General features: G+C 39.7%; 1 protein-coding gene across 1 annotated transcript in view; it reads left to right on the plus strand.

The window, feature by feature from the left end:
• Sap-r (Saposin-related) overlaps positions 1-16,480 on the plus strand; it is a 203,795-nt gene that overhangs the window by 141,405 nt on the left and 45,910 nt on the right. Inside the window, exon 13 of the mRNA XM_067152173.2 lies at positions 5,823-6,015. Within this exon, the coding sequence (XP_067008274.1) occupies positions 5,823-6,015 (193 nt within the window). The remainder of the gene's footprint in view (positions 1-5,822; positions 6,016-16,480) is intronic.

Here is a 16,480-nt window from a genome sequence, read left to right on the forward strand (position 1 = left end):
TGCGGTCAGTGTTTGACAGAGCTCTGAGCGACCTAAATAGGAACAAGGCACCTGGAAATGATGACATTCCCTCTGAATTACTGACTGCCTTAGGAGAAACCAACATGACAAGGCATTTAGTGTGTGAGATGTATGAGACAGAAGTCCCATCCGATTTTCAGCAGAATGTTGTTATACCTATTCCCAAGAAAGCCAGTGCTGACAGGTGTGAAAACTATCGCACCAATAGTTTAGTATCTCAAGCCTGCAAAATTTTAACACGTATTATTTACAGAAGAATGGAAAAACACGTTGAAGCCGAGTTGGGAGAAGAAATGTAGGAACACGTGAAGCAATGCTGACTTTACGTCTGATCTTAGAGGATCGAATCAAGGAGGACAAGCCCACGTACATGGCATTCGTAGATCTAGAAAAGGCATTCGATAATGTTGATTGGACCAAGCTATTTACGCTTCTGAAGATGATTGGAATCAGATACTGAGAACGAAGAATTATTTACAATCTGTATAAAAATCAGTCTGCAGTGATAAGAATTGAGGGCTTTGGAAAAGAAGCAGCAACCCAGAAATGAGTGAAGCAAGGCTGCAGTTTGTCCCCCCTTCCTTTTCAGTGTTTACATAGAACAGGCAGTAAAGGAAATCAAAGAGGAATTTGGAAAGGGAATTGCAATCCAAGGAGAGGAAATCAAAACTTTGAGATTTGCCGATGATATTGTTATTTTATCTGAGACTGCAGAACATCTCGAAGGTGCTGAATGGTATGGATGAAGTCTTAGGTAAGGAGTACAAGATGAAAATAAATAAGTTCAAAACAAAAGTAATTGGGTGCAGTCCAACGAAGGCAGGTGATGCAGGAAATATTAAATTAGGAATTGAAATCTTAAAGGAAGTAAATGAATATTGTTACTTGGGTAGTAAAATAACTAACGATGGCAGAAGTAAGGAGGACATAAAATGCAGATTAACACAAGCAAGGAAGTGCTTTCTTAAGAAAAGAAATTTGCTCACTTCAAACATTGATATAGGAATTAGAAAGATGTTTTTGAAGACTTTCATGTGGAGCGTGGCATTGTATGGAAGTGAAACATGGACGATAACTAGCTCAGAAAGAAAGAGAATAGAAGCTTTTGAAATGTGGTGTTACAGAAGAATGCTGAAGGCAAGATGGATAGATCGAATCACAAATGAAGAGATACTGAATTGAATTGGCGAGAGGAGATCGATTTGGCTAAATTTAATGAGAAGAGATAGAATGATAGGACACATCTTAAGACACCCAGGACTTGTTCAGTTGGTTTTTGAAGGAAGTGTAGGTGGTAAGAACGATAGGGGTAGACCAAGCTATGAATATGTCAAGCAGATTAGTGCAGATGTAGGATGCAGTAGTTACGAAGAAATGGAAAGGTTAGCACAGGTAGGGTGGCATGGAGGCTGCATCAAACCAGTCTATGGACTGATAACTCAAACAACATGGTTGAAATTCTAAAGGAAGGGGATATGAAAATATTGTTTGCAGATGATGTAGTGATCTGGAGAGTCAACAATTCAGAAGTGCAACTACAGGTTTTGAATGACAATATTGAGAAATATAGTATGAAAATCAGTGTGGAGAAGAGCAAAGCTGTGGTGATGACAAGGGGAGAAAGAGAAGGAAAAGGAATCATTAGCATCAGGGGACAAAACCTTGAGGTTGTTGAATACTTCAAATATAGTGAAATAGTGCAAGTTGAAAGATTGAATGAGATGATCAGCAGAAGGGTACAAGCAGGAAGTACATTCTACCAGAATGTAAGGAACCTGGTGTAAAACAGAAGTTCGTATGAAATGTAAAGAGATAATGTAAAAGATGTTACTATACCCTTATATTAACGAATGGATCAGAGACTTGGACTTTGGCAGCAAGAAATGATAGTAAAATTCAGGCCAGTGAGATGATGTTTCTGAAGAGTATGGTAGGGAAGACAAGGAGAGACGATTAAGAAATGTTGAGGTCATAAGAGATAGGGGTAGAAAAGCTAAGTGATAGGATGGAGACAGTGGCGGCTCGTGGATATCAGCCTTAGTTTCATAATTCCATAATATATATAATATATCTCAAACCATGTTATCAAGATACACGCTTCAAACACTATACGATGCAATGCATATGCAATTTTTTAAAATTATTATTATTATTATTATTATTATTATTATTTGCCTGTTCTTGTCAACGATCGAATTATGTTTACGAATAGTTTCAGTGTAGTGATCACTCAAACTAGACACGACATTGACTTTACCAAGCATTTCAGAGTCCATGGTATCACCACTGTGGTGATCCATTTATCTCCTTTCCTAGAATGGGAGAATAGCAGGCAAGGAATGCAGTAAAAGGTTTCTGAGATATCACTTCCACATACCCGCGGGTTCTTGTTATATACATCAGGAGAATTAATTTGTCTTTGAAAAGCCTTATTTTCATTTTTCTTGGTCTCCGGTTTTTACAACGAGAAGTCTGGTTTCGGCCTACCACACTCCTTCAGTTCGACTTTCTTTTTGATAGAAAGAGAAGAAAACGTTAGTCCTTTAATATGTTCGGCGGTAATCATACTGTACGAAATGCAAACATAACACCACGCCTACATATAAATCACAACCTTTCTCCTAATTTCACCTCGTCACAGTCACCTCACGAGACCACTCATCAACACAAAGCTAAACATCGTGCTCTCCAGTGAGTATGGCCAACATGAGTCAAGTGCAAGGAGACAGTAGTTACAATCGTTACTCGTTTTGTTAGTTAATAATCCTAAAAATTACATGACTATTTTAAACATATACCGGCACACTTAACTCAGGTAAGTGCCTCAGTAAAATAGTTCCTAGTTTTAGGAGAGAAATTGCACAAACTGACCCCTGTTAAATTGAAATCAATTCAGCAATGTTTCGGGTAGGTTGGCTCCAACGGTAGGCCACGGCAGAAATGCGCCGGAATCTCCGTTAGAACAGCACATCTCTACTGTGCCTCTGATTGGCTCCCTCAAGACCAGTCGAGCGAGACTCGGGAGTGTTTGGTCCGCTATGAGAGAGCGCCCTCCTGCGCAGGGCCAGCAACGCATTGGGCCGCAGTACAGTATAACTCGCGCCCTTGATAATAATCTTATAGTAAAATATTTCCCTTGTTAACATTTAAGATTAAAATTCCCTATAATGGAACCCTGTGGGGGGCGCGCGCCTTAGCGCCTCCCAAACGAGCCACCACTGGATGGAGAAGAATAATTTGAGATGGTTTGGATCTGTTATGAGGATGGAGGGGGGAAGAATACCAGAACAAGTGTTGGAGGCTATGATAGAAGGAAAGAGGGCAAGATAGAGGCAGAGAAAGATGGATGGACTGAAGGAAAAGAAGACTGGACTGAAATACAATTACTGAAGAGGAGTGATGGAAGAAGAGGCAACAGTGGAGAAGTGCCATCAACACCCCAACTTAGCAGGAGCTAGACAAGGGGAAGTGAAAAATGATGATGATCTTCCAAGTGCCTACTAATATTTCCATCTGATTATCACAAAACTTCTCTAGACATTAAACTCACTGTAAATGTTTTACCCTCTTTCAGCAATGCACAATTGTCCAGTATATCAGAGGTAGTCAGATGTAATGCCAGGTGCGGACATGAGAATTTTAAGAACTGTAAGAGAGTTAGTATTGTTTTTCAAAAGGGAATCTGAACTGGTTTATTCAGTATTTATTTGGACCAGAGAGACTGGCAGTAATCAGAGGTGCCATAAATGACATAATCAAATTGAGAACGATTTTAAAACTGGTAGGTGATCCTGTATTTCTGTGTGCCATAAGAGAAGAATAAATAACTGTCTAAAATTCTTGTTGATGTTATGAACCTCCTCTTGGCTAAAGCTACAGCTGCATGCTGATATGGAATTCGATGTTGCAACACAAGATTGCTTGGAAAAATACAATTTTCCACCAGCATAAACTGCTATTGACTGTTGCACTCATGTTGGAATTGATAAGCTATACCAAATTATTGTGATGAGCACGTAAAGAGGAAAGGTTAGTTACGGCTGAGTGGTAATTCACTATCGCTGGTCCTGTTCAGATCAATCACATTGAATTCACAGCAAATTTCTTACATATGCTTGCTCTTTATTCTTCTTCATCCATTCCCATTTCCAGATTTCCTCTGCGTAGGGTAGTGTATCAAAGCCTTCCACCTTACTCGATCTTTCCACCATTTGTCCTCGAGTACTTGATTGCTATTGACTCCTTTATTTGCAGTACAGTCCACAACAGAGCTCCTCCATCTCCTTCTAGGCTGTTCCCTAGGCCTCCTTGCAGTCTCTGTATCCATGAATGTTCTCTTTGGTATTCTCTCTCCTGTCATTCTCATCATGTGTCCAACCATTTTAGCTTTGCTATATCTCTTCTTGAAGTTTACACACTCCCACGCTTCTCCTTATTTCCTCTTTTTGTATTCTATCTCTTCTTGTCTTTGCCGGGCTGAGTGGCTTAGACGGTTAAGGTGCTGGCCTTCTAACCCCAACTTGGCAGGTTCGATCCTGGCTCAGTCCGGTGGTATTTGAAGGTGCTCAAATACGACAGCCTCGTGTCGGTAGATTTCCTGGCACATAAAAGAACTCCTGCAGGACTAAATTCCTGCACCTCTGCGTCTCCGAAGACCGTAAAAGTAGTTAGTGGGACGTAAAGCAAATAACATAATTATTATTATTATTATTATTATTCGTCTTGTCTTTCCCCGTATGCTCCTCAAGAACCTCGTTTCAGCTGCTTGTATCTTACTTTGGATCCGCTCAGTCAACGTCCAGGCTGCTGAAGCATAGGTCAGTATAGGTTTATAATAGGACGAGCATAAAACCTTGTTGCACTTCATTGGCACATCATTGTTCCATACAATGTGTCTCACACACAGGTAGAAACTTGCAGACTGTTGTATTCTTAAATCAATTTCTCCACCTAGATTTCCATCTTGTGACGACATGTTGCTCAAATATTTAAAATTTTTCACTTCTTCAAGAGGTTCATTTCCTAATTTTATAACTCCCCTGGATTTTCTGTTACCACTCGTTATGATCAAAGTCTTGCTTTTCACAGTACTGATCTTCATTCAAAATTCCTTATCTCATTCCATAAATCAATGTGTGTCTGTACTTGCTATACATTGTCTTTGCAAACTACGATGCCATCAGCAAAGAGCATAGACTTCACTTGCTCGCCCATCATCTTCTCCTTGATATTATGTAGAATTCTATCCATGATGATAATGAAGAGCAAGGGAGACAATACACTTCCCTGTCTTAAGCCTGTCTCAACTCTGAACCATTCAGTTAGACCCACTTTGGTTCTGACACAGCTTTTGCAATTTTGATATAGTGCTATTACCATCTGCATTGTTTCATTCCTAATCTGTGCCTCTTTCAATGTTTTCCACACCAAATTTCTTGGTACACTGTTGCCCCTTTCGTCCACTCTTTTGGAACAGTCTTTTCTCTCCATATCACTCTGAAGGGTCTATACAACCACTGTAGACAAACTGCTCCTGTTGCTATTATCATTTCCATGGTGACCTTGTCAGTTTCAGCTGCCTTGCCTTGTTTCATTCTTTTAATGGTCCACTAAATCTCTGCCATAGACACCTTGTTTTCCTTATCTTCCATCTGCACTAAATCTGGTTCTTCAATTTCTCCTTGCTCTTTATTCTTCTACCGTTTTTATCTGCACATTTGAATTTTGAACTTGAACATATTTTCTTTAAAAAAAATTTTTTACCTGAACACTCACCAGATTTATCCGATTTGTTTATGTAGGAAGAAATCTTGGAGGCTTTGGACAACCTGTGCAGCGACCTTCCAAAGTCTCTCGCTGGTGAATGTCGCACGTTTGTTGAAAATTATTCTGAGCAGCTCGTCGACATGCTGGTAGCAGACTTTACCCCACAGGAAGTGTGCACATACCTGAAACTTTGTGATGCACCAGCTGAGGAAACAGAAGTGGAAATATGTAAGTAACCATGATGTGAAATTCAAAGACCTCTTAACTCATTGATATCCCTTATTTTTGCAAAAATGTATATCATTAATTCTTATCAGTTGTAAGTTAAATGCAACATACATGTTTGATTGTCTATTGCACAATTTGCAACAGTTTTACAGTCGCAGCATATCACAAATTTTTGTCATTTTTTTTTTCCATTAATATTTTTGTAATTCAGCTTTACTTGCAAATTTATATGCAGCTTGATATTCTTTCTATGATTTTGCAATGAGAACTGATATATATTGCAACATATCATCCATTAATTGATAGGGCAGACACAATAGATATATTTCATTATTGGTTTATCCTTATCTTGATGTTAAGATTGAAATTAGATTCTTACAATATCTTGTACCGAGCTCGATAGCTGCAGCCAGTATCCAGTATTCGGGAGATAGTGGGTTCGAACCCCACTGTCGGCAGCCCTGAAGATGGTTTTCCGTGGTTTCCCATTTTCACACCAGGCAAATGCTAGTCGCGGATTGACATTGGTTACGTCAACATTGAGATATCTATGTATTCTTTGTATTTGTATAGTTGCCTTTCTTTACTCTGTGACGTATGTGTGTTGTTGATAATAATAAACGTGATATTGTGAACACGACGGTGAAGTCCTCTTATAATTCAGTAGTTACGATTTATAACACATAAATCTTGGTGCCGAAACCTCCGGGAATATTACGAGTTCAACGCGACACGAGAGAACAGGAGAGGATTTTCACACCACGGACACGGATGTTGAGCGACTTAAATCTCGACATATCTACGCATCTCTAAGGAGAAGAAAGGATCAGCAACGCCGAACTAGCTACAACTTCAAACGCAACAGATAAGACGAAACACAATTACAGTATACGTAGTGTTAACCGTAGATTGGTAATTTTTTCTGAACATTTAATGCAAAGAAGTTCGAAGGAATTTCAAAATTACTCGTAACAAGAAATATAACTGCACCTACGTCAAAATATCCGTAATGGCTTCCATTCCAAAGAGATCTATGCATGCAACACTTGAGTAGAACACTAGCGCCGTCTGTTGTAAAAAGGGAGTAACTAAGCTATGATCTTTAACTTTTAATGAGACATCTCTGGCAACCATTCATTGACAATAGTGTATGACGTAACGTTCACATGTTTATTTTTTGTCTGAATATCTCAAGGAGTAATAGTATTCAGATCAATGAAGAATTAATTTACTAGCAGGAGACATTATGGAAGGCAGTATAGCGAATCAGCTCACGAAATTGAAACGTAGACGAGTAACTCAACGTTCGAACACTACGCGTTTTATTAATCAGATTCATTCGTTCAATCAATCCACGGACTTAGATGAAATACAACATATCCGCGACTGTCTACAGGAAACTTTAGCGCCCTTAAATACGTTGAATGACAGTATCCAAGATTTACTCGATGACGCGGAGTACGAAGACGAAATGGCAGCCTGTGAAGAATATCTGGACAACTCCAAATGGGCGATTAGAAAGGCCACGGGCCTCATACAACAGAAAAGCGCGAGGAATGAGGGCGACTCTACCACTACGTATCCGAGTGTCCTTGTTCAACCCACGACTACAGCAGAGATAAAGCTTCGTACCATTAAACTGCAGTCATTCTCAGGGAACGTAGAAGAATGGCCGGGATTCTAGGAGCAGTTCGAGTGCTCCATTGACAAAAATTTGTCGGTGTCCGTCGTAAACAAACACGTGTTTCTCCGTGGGTACTTGGAAGGAGAACCAAGGCGTCTTATAGACGGTATATCTATAACGGCAGACACATACGAGCAAACTAAAAAAATTCTGATAGAACGATATGGTGATAAGAACAGGATTATTCAGTCTCACCTCGATTACTTGGGAAATCTTGAAGTTGCAGTTTCGGAGGGCCCCGAAGTATTAAACACGGCCTACATTGAATGCCATCACCGGATACAAGCATTGAGAGCACTAGGGGAAGACGTCGACGCATATGGTCGAATTTTAGCACCCAAACTATTACGAGCCTTTCCAGAGGACATCTGTCACCGTTGGCTCGTCCACGCTAAAAGACTAGGCATACAAGAAGGGGACACTACCCGACTAATGGCGTTCCGTAACGAAGAAGTGGAAGGAGCTCTTAACGCTCAAAAGATACGGGGTGACGCCCCATTAACGACCTCTTCATTACCCACAGCAGCCACTCTTCACGTAAACACAAAACCAAACAAAAGGGGAAGCAGACACCTCGACCAGACCCGTTCTGTGTGTACTGCGAAAACCGAGGTCACTGGGGTCAGGATTGTCAACAGATGAAGGATCCCCAGGTGAGAGTCGAGAGACTGAAAGCCACAAACCGGTGCTTTCTTTGCCTGCGCCATGGGCACAACAGGACTGTTTTAAGAAGGGGAAGGCATCCTGCAACAAATGTCGAGGGCCACACCATGTATCCATTTGTACCGAGGACAGCAGTCAACACACTTCCGTGGGCAAGATAGGGGTCATCACGTCATTTCACACACCTGCAAACGGCCCGTGTATGGATCAAGGGGCCGACAGGGCGAAACAAGCTAACTCGTATCCTGGATGCAGGGAGTCAATCGAGCTTCATCCACAATTCTCTGATTGATTCACTGCAGCTTAATGTTACTGATCGCAAGACTCTTGAGATAAGCACGTTTGAATCACCCTCCACTATGTATGATATTAGACGGAAGGTTTGTTTAGACATTATGGGCTACTCAACCAGAGCTCAAGTATCGATTACCACCTTTGAAAGTCACAGTTCCTACACTTTTCAACCAACTGCACCCCAAGACATAACCGTGTTAGCATCGCTAAGGAAGATGAAGCTGGCTGATCCAAGTGACGACCTTGACAAAAATCTTCCGATCGAGGTACTTACAGGTGCGGATTCATACTGGAAGATAGTATCAATGAAGGAACCTATCAGAGTAACAACATCACTGGTTCTTCTTCCTACTATCTTCGGTTACATTCTCAGTGGAAGTAGATCTGGCACTACGATCAACCAAATAATGGTCCGTCATGTCTCACTCGCAACGGATCAGATAACTGATGACAGCGTGCGACAGTTCTGGGACTTAGAAACTATTGGAATTGTGGATAACCAAGAGCGAAAATTATCCATTAAAGAAAACGCTATTTTTCAAGAGTTTTGTGACTTTTACCGCATCGAACATGGACGGAGAGTTGTATCATTACCTCGAAAGGTGGGCATTCCCTTAGCTGACAAACGCACCACCACTGAAAAACGATTCTCCCTTTTAGAGGCTAAACTGCAGAGAAACAAAGACTTGAAACACATCTACTACAATCACATCTGGGACTACATAAGGTAAGAGCACGTGGAAGTTGCACCTGAGGACGTCACTCCTTATAATGTTTACTATATGCCACACCACATTGTAAAGAAACAAAGGGGTGACATCACAAAGTACAGAATTGTCTTCGACGTGTCACATGAACCAGACTTGCCTTCACTGAATGACACTGGAAATAGGTCCTAACTTGCTCCCTGAAATATTGGAAATCCTGCTACGTTTCAGGAGCCATCCGAAGGCCATCGCGTGTGATGGTCACCAAGCGTTTTTGCAGTTAGCGTTAGGCGAAAACGACAGAGACCTCACGCGGTTCCTGTGGTATCGCACCGAAGATAGAAGAGATGCGCCCAGGAAGAGACGGACGTGCAAGAACGGTCGTTCTGCGGCAGCCTGACAACACTCTCATTACTCGGCCAGTGCAGCTGGTCATCCCTTTGGAGATAGACCAGGGTGGGGAGGATGTTGCAGATTGACATTGGTTAAGTCAACATTGAGATATCTATGTATTCTTTGTATTTGTATAGTTGCCTTTCTTTACTCTGTGACGTATGTGTGTTGTTGATGATAATAATAAACGTGATATTGTGAACACGACGGTGAAGTCCTCTTATAATTCAGTAGTTACGATTTATAACAATGCTGGGGCTGTACTTTAATTAAGGCCACGGCCGCATCCTTCTCACTCCTAGTCTTTTCCTGTCCCATCGTCGCCATAAGATGTATCTGTGTCGGTGCGACGTAAAACAAGTTGTAAAAAGAAAACAAGTATCTAGTGATTTAAAAGTCATTCAGTTTTGCATGTGTTAATATATGGTATTTGCTGGCCAATGATATTCAGGAAACAAAACAAATAAAATATTTACAGGAAATAACTCTAAATATTTGTTTGAAAATTTCATTTGTAAAAACAAAAATTATGCTAACACAACTTCTGCTTGCAAACAAAATTAAGCTGAGAGACCAAGAAATAAAAATTGTAGAAAAATGTAAATATTTAGGTGAAATAATCACATATAACCTGAACGAGAAACCAGCATGGCAAAATAGAATAGATAAACTTGTTACAGCACAGCATGTTACCAAGAATACATATAATAAAAAGTGTCTCAATAGCAATCAAATTGAAACCCTACAAAACAGTCACCCACCAACAAATTACATATGCATTTTGAAACATTTTTCAAAACAACAAACACAGTTGCAATAGAGAGAGTACTCAAGTTAGAAAGGAGAATAGTGAGAACCTGTTTAAATAAAAATGATCAAGTAAATGGAGTCTGGAGACTAGCTTCCAGTGAAACAATTTATAAAGAAATAGAACCTGTGACTAGCACAATATCAATCAGTCGATACTGATCTGCATTTAGGTCAGTCGCCCAGGTGGCAGATTCCCTATCTGTTGTTTTCCTAGCCTTTTCTTAAATGATTTCAAAGAAATTGGAAATTTATTGAACATCTCCCTTGGTAAGTTATTCCAATCCCTAACTCCCCTTCCTATAAATGAATATTTGCCCTAATTTGTCCTCTTGTATTCCAAGTTTATCTTCATATTGTGATCATTCCTACTTTTAAAGATGCCACTCAAACTTATTAGTCTACTAATGTCATTCCACGCCATCTCTCCGCTGACAGCTTGGAACATACATTCCCTATGGGAATCAACCTCTATATCATCTGATGGCCAAGCAGGCATCAATTTTTGGTAAAGAGACAAAGTCTCTCATAGTGCATTGTCACTGTCGGTGGCTACAATTACCCTACACAGTGGCCTCCATGGTATGCACTAGCCATGCGTCTTGGTGGGTGTGCTAGGTACCAACTGATGAGCCCAGCCTAGCAGACGGGGGCGAAACGCTGGCAACCAAGAATGAGTTAGCTGGAAAATTTATAATGTCCAATAACGAACCATTTATATTGGTATTACATACCACTTAGTCGAGCAGCTCATCTTCTTTCTCCCAGTCTTCCCAGCCCAAACTTTGCAATATTTTTGTAACACTACTCTTTTGTCGGAAAACACCTAGAACAAATCGAGCTGCTTTTCTTTGGATTTTTTCCAGGTCTTGAATTGGGTAATCCTGGTGAGGGTCCCATACACTGGAGCCATACTCTAGCTGTGGTCTTACCAGAGATTTACATCTTAAGTACAACCCCTAAACACCCTCATAACCATGTGCAGAGATCTGTACCCTTTATTTACAATCCCATTTATGTGATTACTCCAATGAAGATTGTTCCTTACATTAACACCTAGATACTTGCAACAGTGATCCCCAAAAGGAACTTTCACCCCATCAATGCAGTAATTAAAACTGAGAGGACTTCTCCTATTTGTGAACTCACAACCCGTTTATCACCATACCATTGCCTGCTGTCCATCTCGCAACATTATTGAGGTCGCGTTGCAGTATTTATTACTCTATACAGAATAACATCATCCGCAAAAAGCCTTACCTCTGATTCGACTTGTTTACTCATTACATAAAATCAGTTTCATGGTCCGTATCGCACTTCAATAGATTCACAATTAAGTATTTATTATTTTCCACCTAGTCAATACAATGATTGCTTAAGGCAATTTAATGGTTAAAAGTGGTACATGTTTCGTATTTTATCAACATCTTCAGCCACATAACACTGTTTAGATGAAAAATATATAAAATTGACAAAGTAATGCTTAAGAGGAAGTGTCAATCTTATGTTAATTTTAAGGACACTTCCTCTTAAGCATTACTTTGTCAATTTTATATATTTTTCTTCTAAACAGTGTTATGTGGCTGAAGATGTTGATAAAATACGAAACATGTGCCACTTTTAACCATTAAATTGCCTTAAGCAATCATTGTATCGACTAGGTGGAAAATAATAAATACTTAATTGTGAATCATTTGTTTACTCATATCGTTTATGTATATAATAGAACTCAAAGGTCCAATAATACTACCTTGAGGGATTCTCCTCTTAATTATTACAGGCTCAGATAAAGCTTCGCCTACTCGAATTCTCTGGCATCTATTTTCTAGAAATCTAGCAACCCATTCAGTCACTCTTTTGTCTAGTCCAGTTGCACTCATTTTTGCCAGTAGTCTCCCATGATCCACCCCATCAAATGCTTTAGACAGGTCAATTGCGATACAGTCCATTTGACCTCCTGAATCCAAGATATCTGCTATACAGTATCTTGCCGGAATCCTACAAGTTGAGCTTCATTGTAATAACCTTTCCTAAAATCGAACTGCCTTCTATCGAACCAGTTATTAATTTTGCAAACATGTCTAATACTGTATAATCAGAAAGAATGCCTTCCCAAAGCTTACATACAATGCATGTCAAACTTACTGGCCTGCAATTTTCAGCTGAATGTCTATCACCCTTTCCTTTATACACAGGGGCTACTATAGCAACTCTCTATTCATTTGATAGAGCTCTTCAAGCAAACAATCAAATAAGTACTTCAGATATGGTACTATATCCCAACCCATTGTCTTTAGTATGTCCCCTGAAATCATATCAATTCCAGCGGCTTTTCTAGTTTTCAAATTTGTATCTTATTGTAAATGTCATTGTTATCAAATGTAAATTTTAATATTTCTTTAGCATTAGTCTCCTCCTCTATCTGGACATTATCCTTGTAATCAACAATCTTTACATACTGCTGACTGAATACTTCTGCCTTTTGAAGATCCTCACATACACTCTCCCCTTGTTCATTAATTATTCCTGGAATGTCGTTCTTGGAACCTGTTTCTGCCTTAAAATACCTATACATACCCTTTCATTTTTCACTAAAATTTGTATGACTGCCAATTATGCTTGCCATCATGTTATATTTAGCTGCCTTCTTTGCTAGATTAAATTTCCCAGTAAGTTCCTTCAATTTCTCCTTACTTCCACAGCCATTTCTAACTATTTCTTTCCAGTCTGCACCTCCTTCTTAGTCTCTTTATTTCTCTATTATAATAAGGTGGGTCTTTACCATTCCTTACCACTTTAAAGGTACAAACCTGTTTTCACATTCCTCAACAATTGCTTTAAACCCATCTCAGAGTCTGTTTACATTTTTATTTACCATTTTCCACCGATAACTGCCTCATGCCTGCTTTTATGGCACTGCCTAATAGTCCTACTTTTAAGACCTTCCTTTCTATCACATTTATTTTTTTAACTACGACAAAAACAGCTTCATGATCACTAATACCATCTATTACTTTGGTTTTACCAGCACCACATCCAGGTCATTTTTCCCTCTAGTTGGTTCCATCACTTCCTGAATCAGCTGTCCTTCTCATATTAACTTATTTGCCATTTGTTGGTCATGCATCCTGTTGTTCGCATTTCCTTCCCAATTGACATCTGGTAAATTCAGATCTACTGCTGCAATCACATTCCTTTCCGTGTCAGCGCTACCCTTTCCTGGTCTGTACACTCCAAAGATATCAAGTTGCCTGTTATCTTTAGAAATGAGCCTTACACCTAGAATTTCATGTTTGTCATCGTTAACTTTTTCGTAGCTTACAAATTCTTCTTTCACCAGAATGAATACTTCCCCTCCCACCATTCCTATTTTGTCTCTACGATACACACTCCAGTTCCGTGAGAAATTTTCTGCATCCATTATATCATTTCTCAGCCATGATTCAGCTCCTATTACAATATCTGGTAAACATATATCTGTTAAATTACTTAATTCTATTCCTTTCCTTACAGTACTTCTACAGTTCAACACTACCATTTTCATGTCATCCGTACTTGATTTCCAGTTCCCTGTTCCCTTATCACTGGTCTGTAGGCCACCCCGTTTCCCTGAGTGTACCTCCCTATTACCCTTCCAAACAAATTTCCTAACTTATACGTACCACTGCGGTTTAAGTGAAGGCCATCTGAGCGCAGATCCCTATTTCCTACCCACCCACCCTTTAGGATCTAGAAATTTCACTCCCAGTTTCCCACATAACCCACTCCATAGTCTCATTTAAATCCCCAATCACCATCTAGACAGTATCCCTCCTGCACAGTATTCCACTGATAACAATCTCCGCTTGCTTAAACTTCACCTGTGCTGCATTTACCAGATCCCACACATCTCCAACTATCTTCAAATTTGATAATTAAAGCAAGTACAGTACTGAAAAAGCGATCGGCAGTAACCTTGAATAAGGGACCATCTTAGCATCGATTGTATTGCCGAACAGGTTTTCGGCACTTTCCTCAGGGCACTGTATAGTAACTGGGCTTTCAGGCAGGAATCGAAACTGCTCCTTAACACAAATCTAGTATTTTAATATTATCGTATACGATTGTTATCAAGACCAGAACAGATGTTGCATCTTGCATGCAAAAAGCCATGGGAGGTCTTGGGATTGCCTGTTGCTGTTTTTGGTCCTAATATAAGTGTAACCGCGGTTTCAAGCGCGTACATAAATAAAAATAATAATAATAATAATAATAATAGAAAGCTGCTAGAGATAAGAACCACGTGGTCCATAGCAGGCCCAAACGGAACTAAAAAAAAAAATAACATAATACCAGTAATAAAATAATGAGATAGGAAAATGACACAGTAGTAAATAAGATAATACTTAATAATCTGAATAAGGAGGTAGAAATATGACACAGTGGCGGAGAATTCGTATAAACCAAAGCAGGGAACACTTACAGGCCTAAAAATGACAGCTAAGACAGGATGTGGAACGTGCGGGAAGCCCTTATCGAGGTCCATGGGAACGTATGACGTTATGGGGGAGAAAAGACTTCCAAGAAACACCCTCTAGCTCAACTATATTAAAAATGACAAGAAAGTTTTACAAAATACAGTTCCACGACACGGAAACAAGACATACTTAAGTAACTTAACATAAAATTTGATTTAACAAAGGTGATGCTACATTAAAGGTATCGTTTAAAGCAAAAGTATTTAATGGATGAAAGAATTGAAAGTACGGCAATTGGAACCTAGGGTAAACTTGGACACATCAAATTAAACTTTTAAAATGACATTAACCGAAGAAATAACGAAACACCAAAGGAATTAAACTAAATGAAACGAAACCAGAAAACATTGAGAATAACATAGAAAAAACACTGAAATAACACTTACTTCGGAAAGGCAGGCGTCCCGAGCCCAGAAGCCCTCGAGCGCGAACGCTCGCCTGGGCGGTCGGATGGAAAATGACGCCGAGCTCACGCATCATTTTTGGAAGTCGGCCACAAGGCCGGAAATGGCCCGATTACAATCAACCAATAAGATCAAACTTACCCTAGATTCCTGGACCTTTTTGCCAATAGGAAATCTTGTTACCATATATGGTAATTTTAACATCGTTAGCAATTGCACAAGTTCTGGAACATTACGATTACAACACCAAAATTTCATCATAGGACACCACACGAGTGGTACAGGTACAGGATGCTCCAAAATAAATCACCTTACAAATTTTACATCAGATTACATAAAAACAACATTTAAAAAAAACACTTCAAAACACTTTTGCATGTTGAAATGTTCATACAGTTCAATGTTTCTTGATGTTTCCATAAAATTCCAGTAGAGTCCAGAGTTGCAAAAAAAAAATTAAATCCTTCAGACAAATAAAAAAAATTAAAATTTACATTTCCAAACACACTGTAGTTTCAGTTCTCCGTCCCACCAACCGGTGACATTCTCCTCCTCCCAAAGTCGACAAAAAAAATTTACCCAAAACAAAATTTAAATGAACTTAAAATGGGAGGCTTAATGGAGATTTGAATATTTTCACAACACCACAAATTGCACCACACCACAATTTCTTATCATCGTTCTCTTCAGGAACGTCCATACAAGCAAAAACCAGTAGAGCGTTGGTATCGCTGTCAAACGAAGTCGCTGACCGCGGCCGTTGCCAACGTCTCCATCCCTATTGCAGTCCAACCATTGCTCACATACAGCCTCAGCACAGCCCACCCAACTTAGTGAACAGGTCCATAACTGGCGAAGGCAGATGGCACAGCACAGACTACTGCCACCATTAAACACCTTTCTATTCCACCATCAGACATCAGTGGCCAATATGTGCGTTGCAGACTCCAAATAGATATCCCAGGTTGAAAAGTCAGTGGCGTTGCAGTAACTGGA

Source organism: Anabrus simplex, chromosome 8 (genome assembly GCF_040414725.1).
Source record: "Anabrus simplex isolate iqAnaSimp1 chromosome 8, ASM4041472v1, whole genome shotgun sequence".
NCBI lineage: Eukaryota > Metazoa > Arthropoda > Insecta > Orthoptera > Tettigoniidae > Anabrus > Anabrus simplex.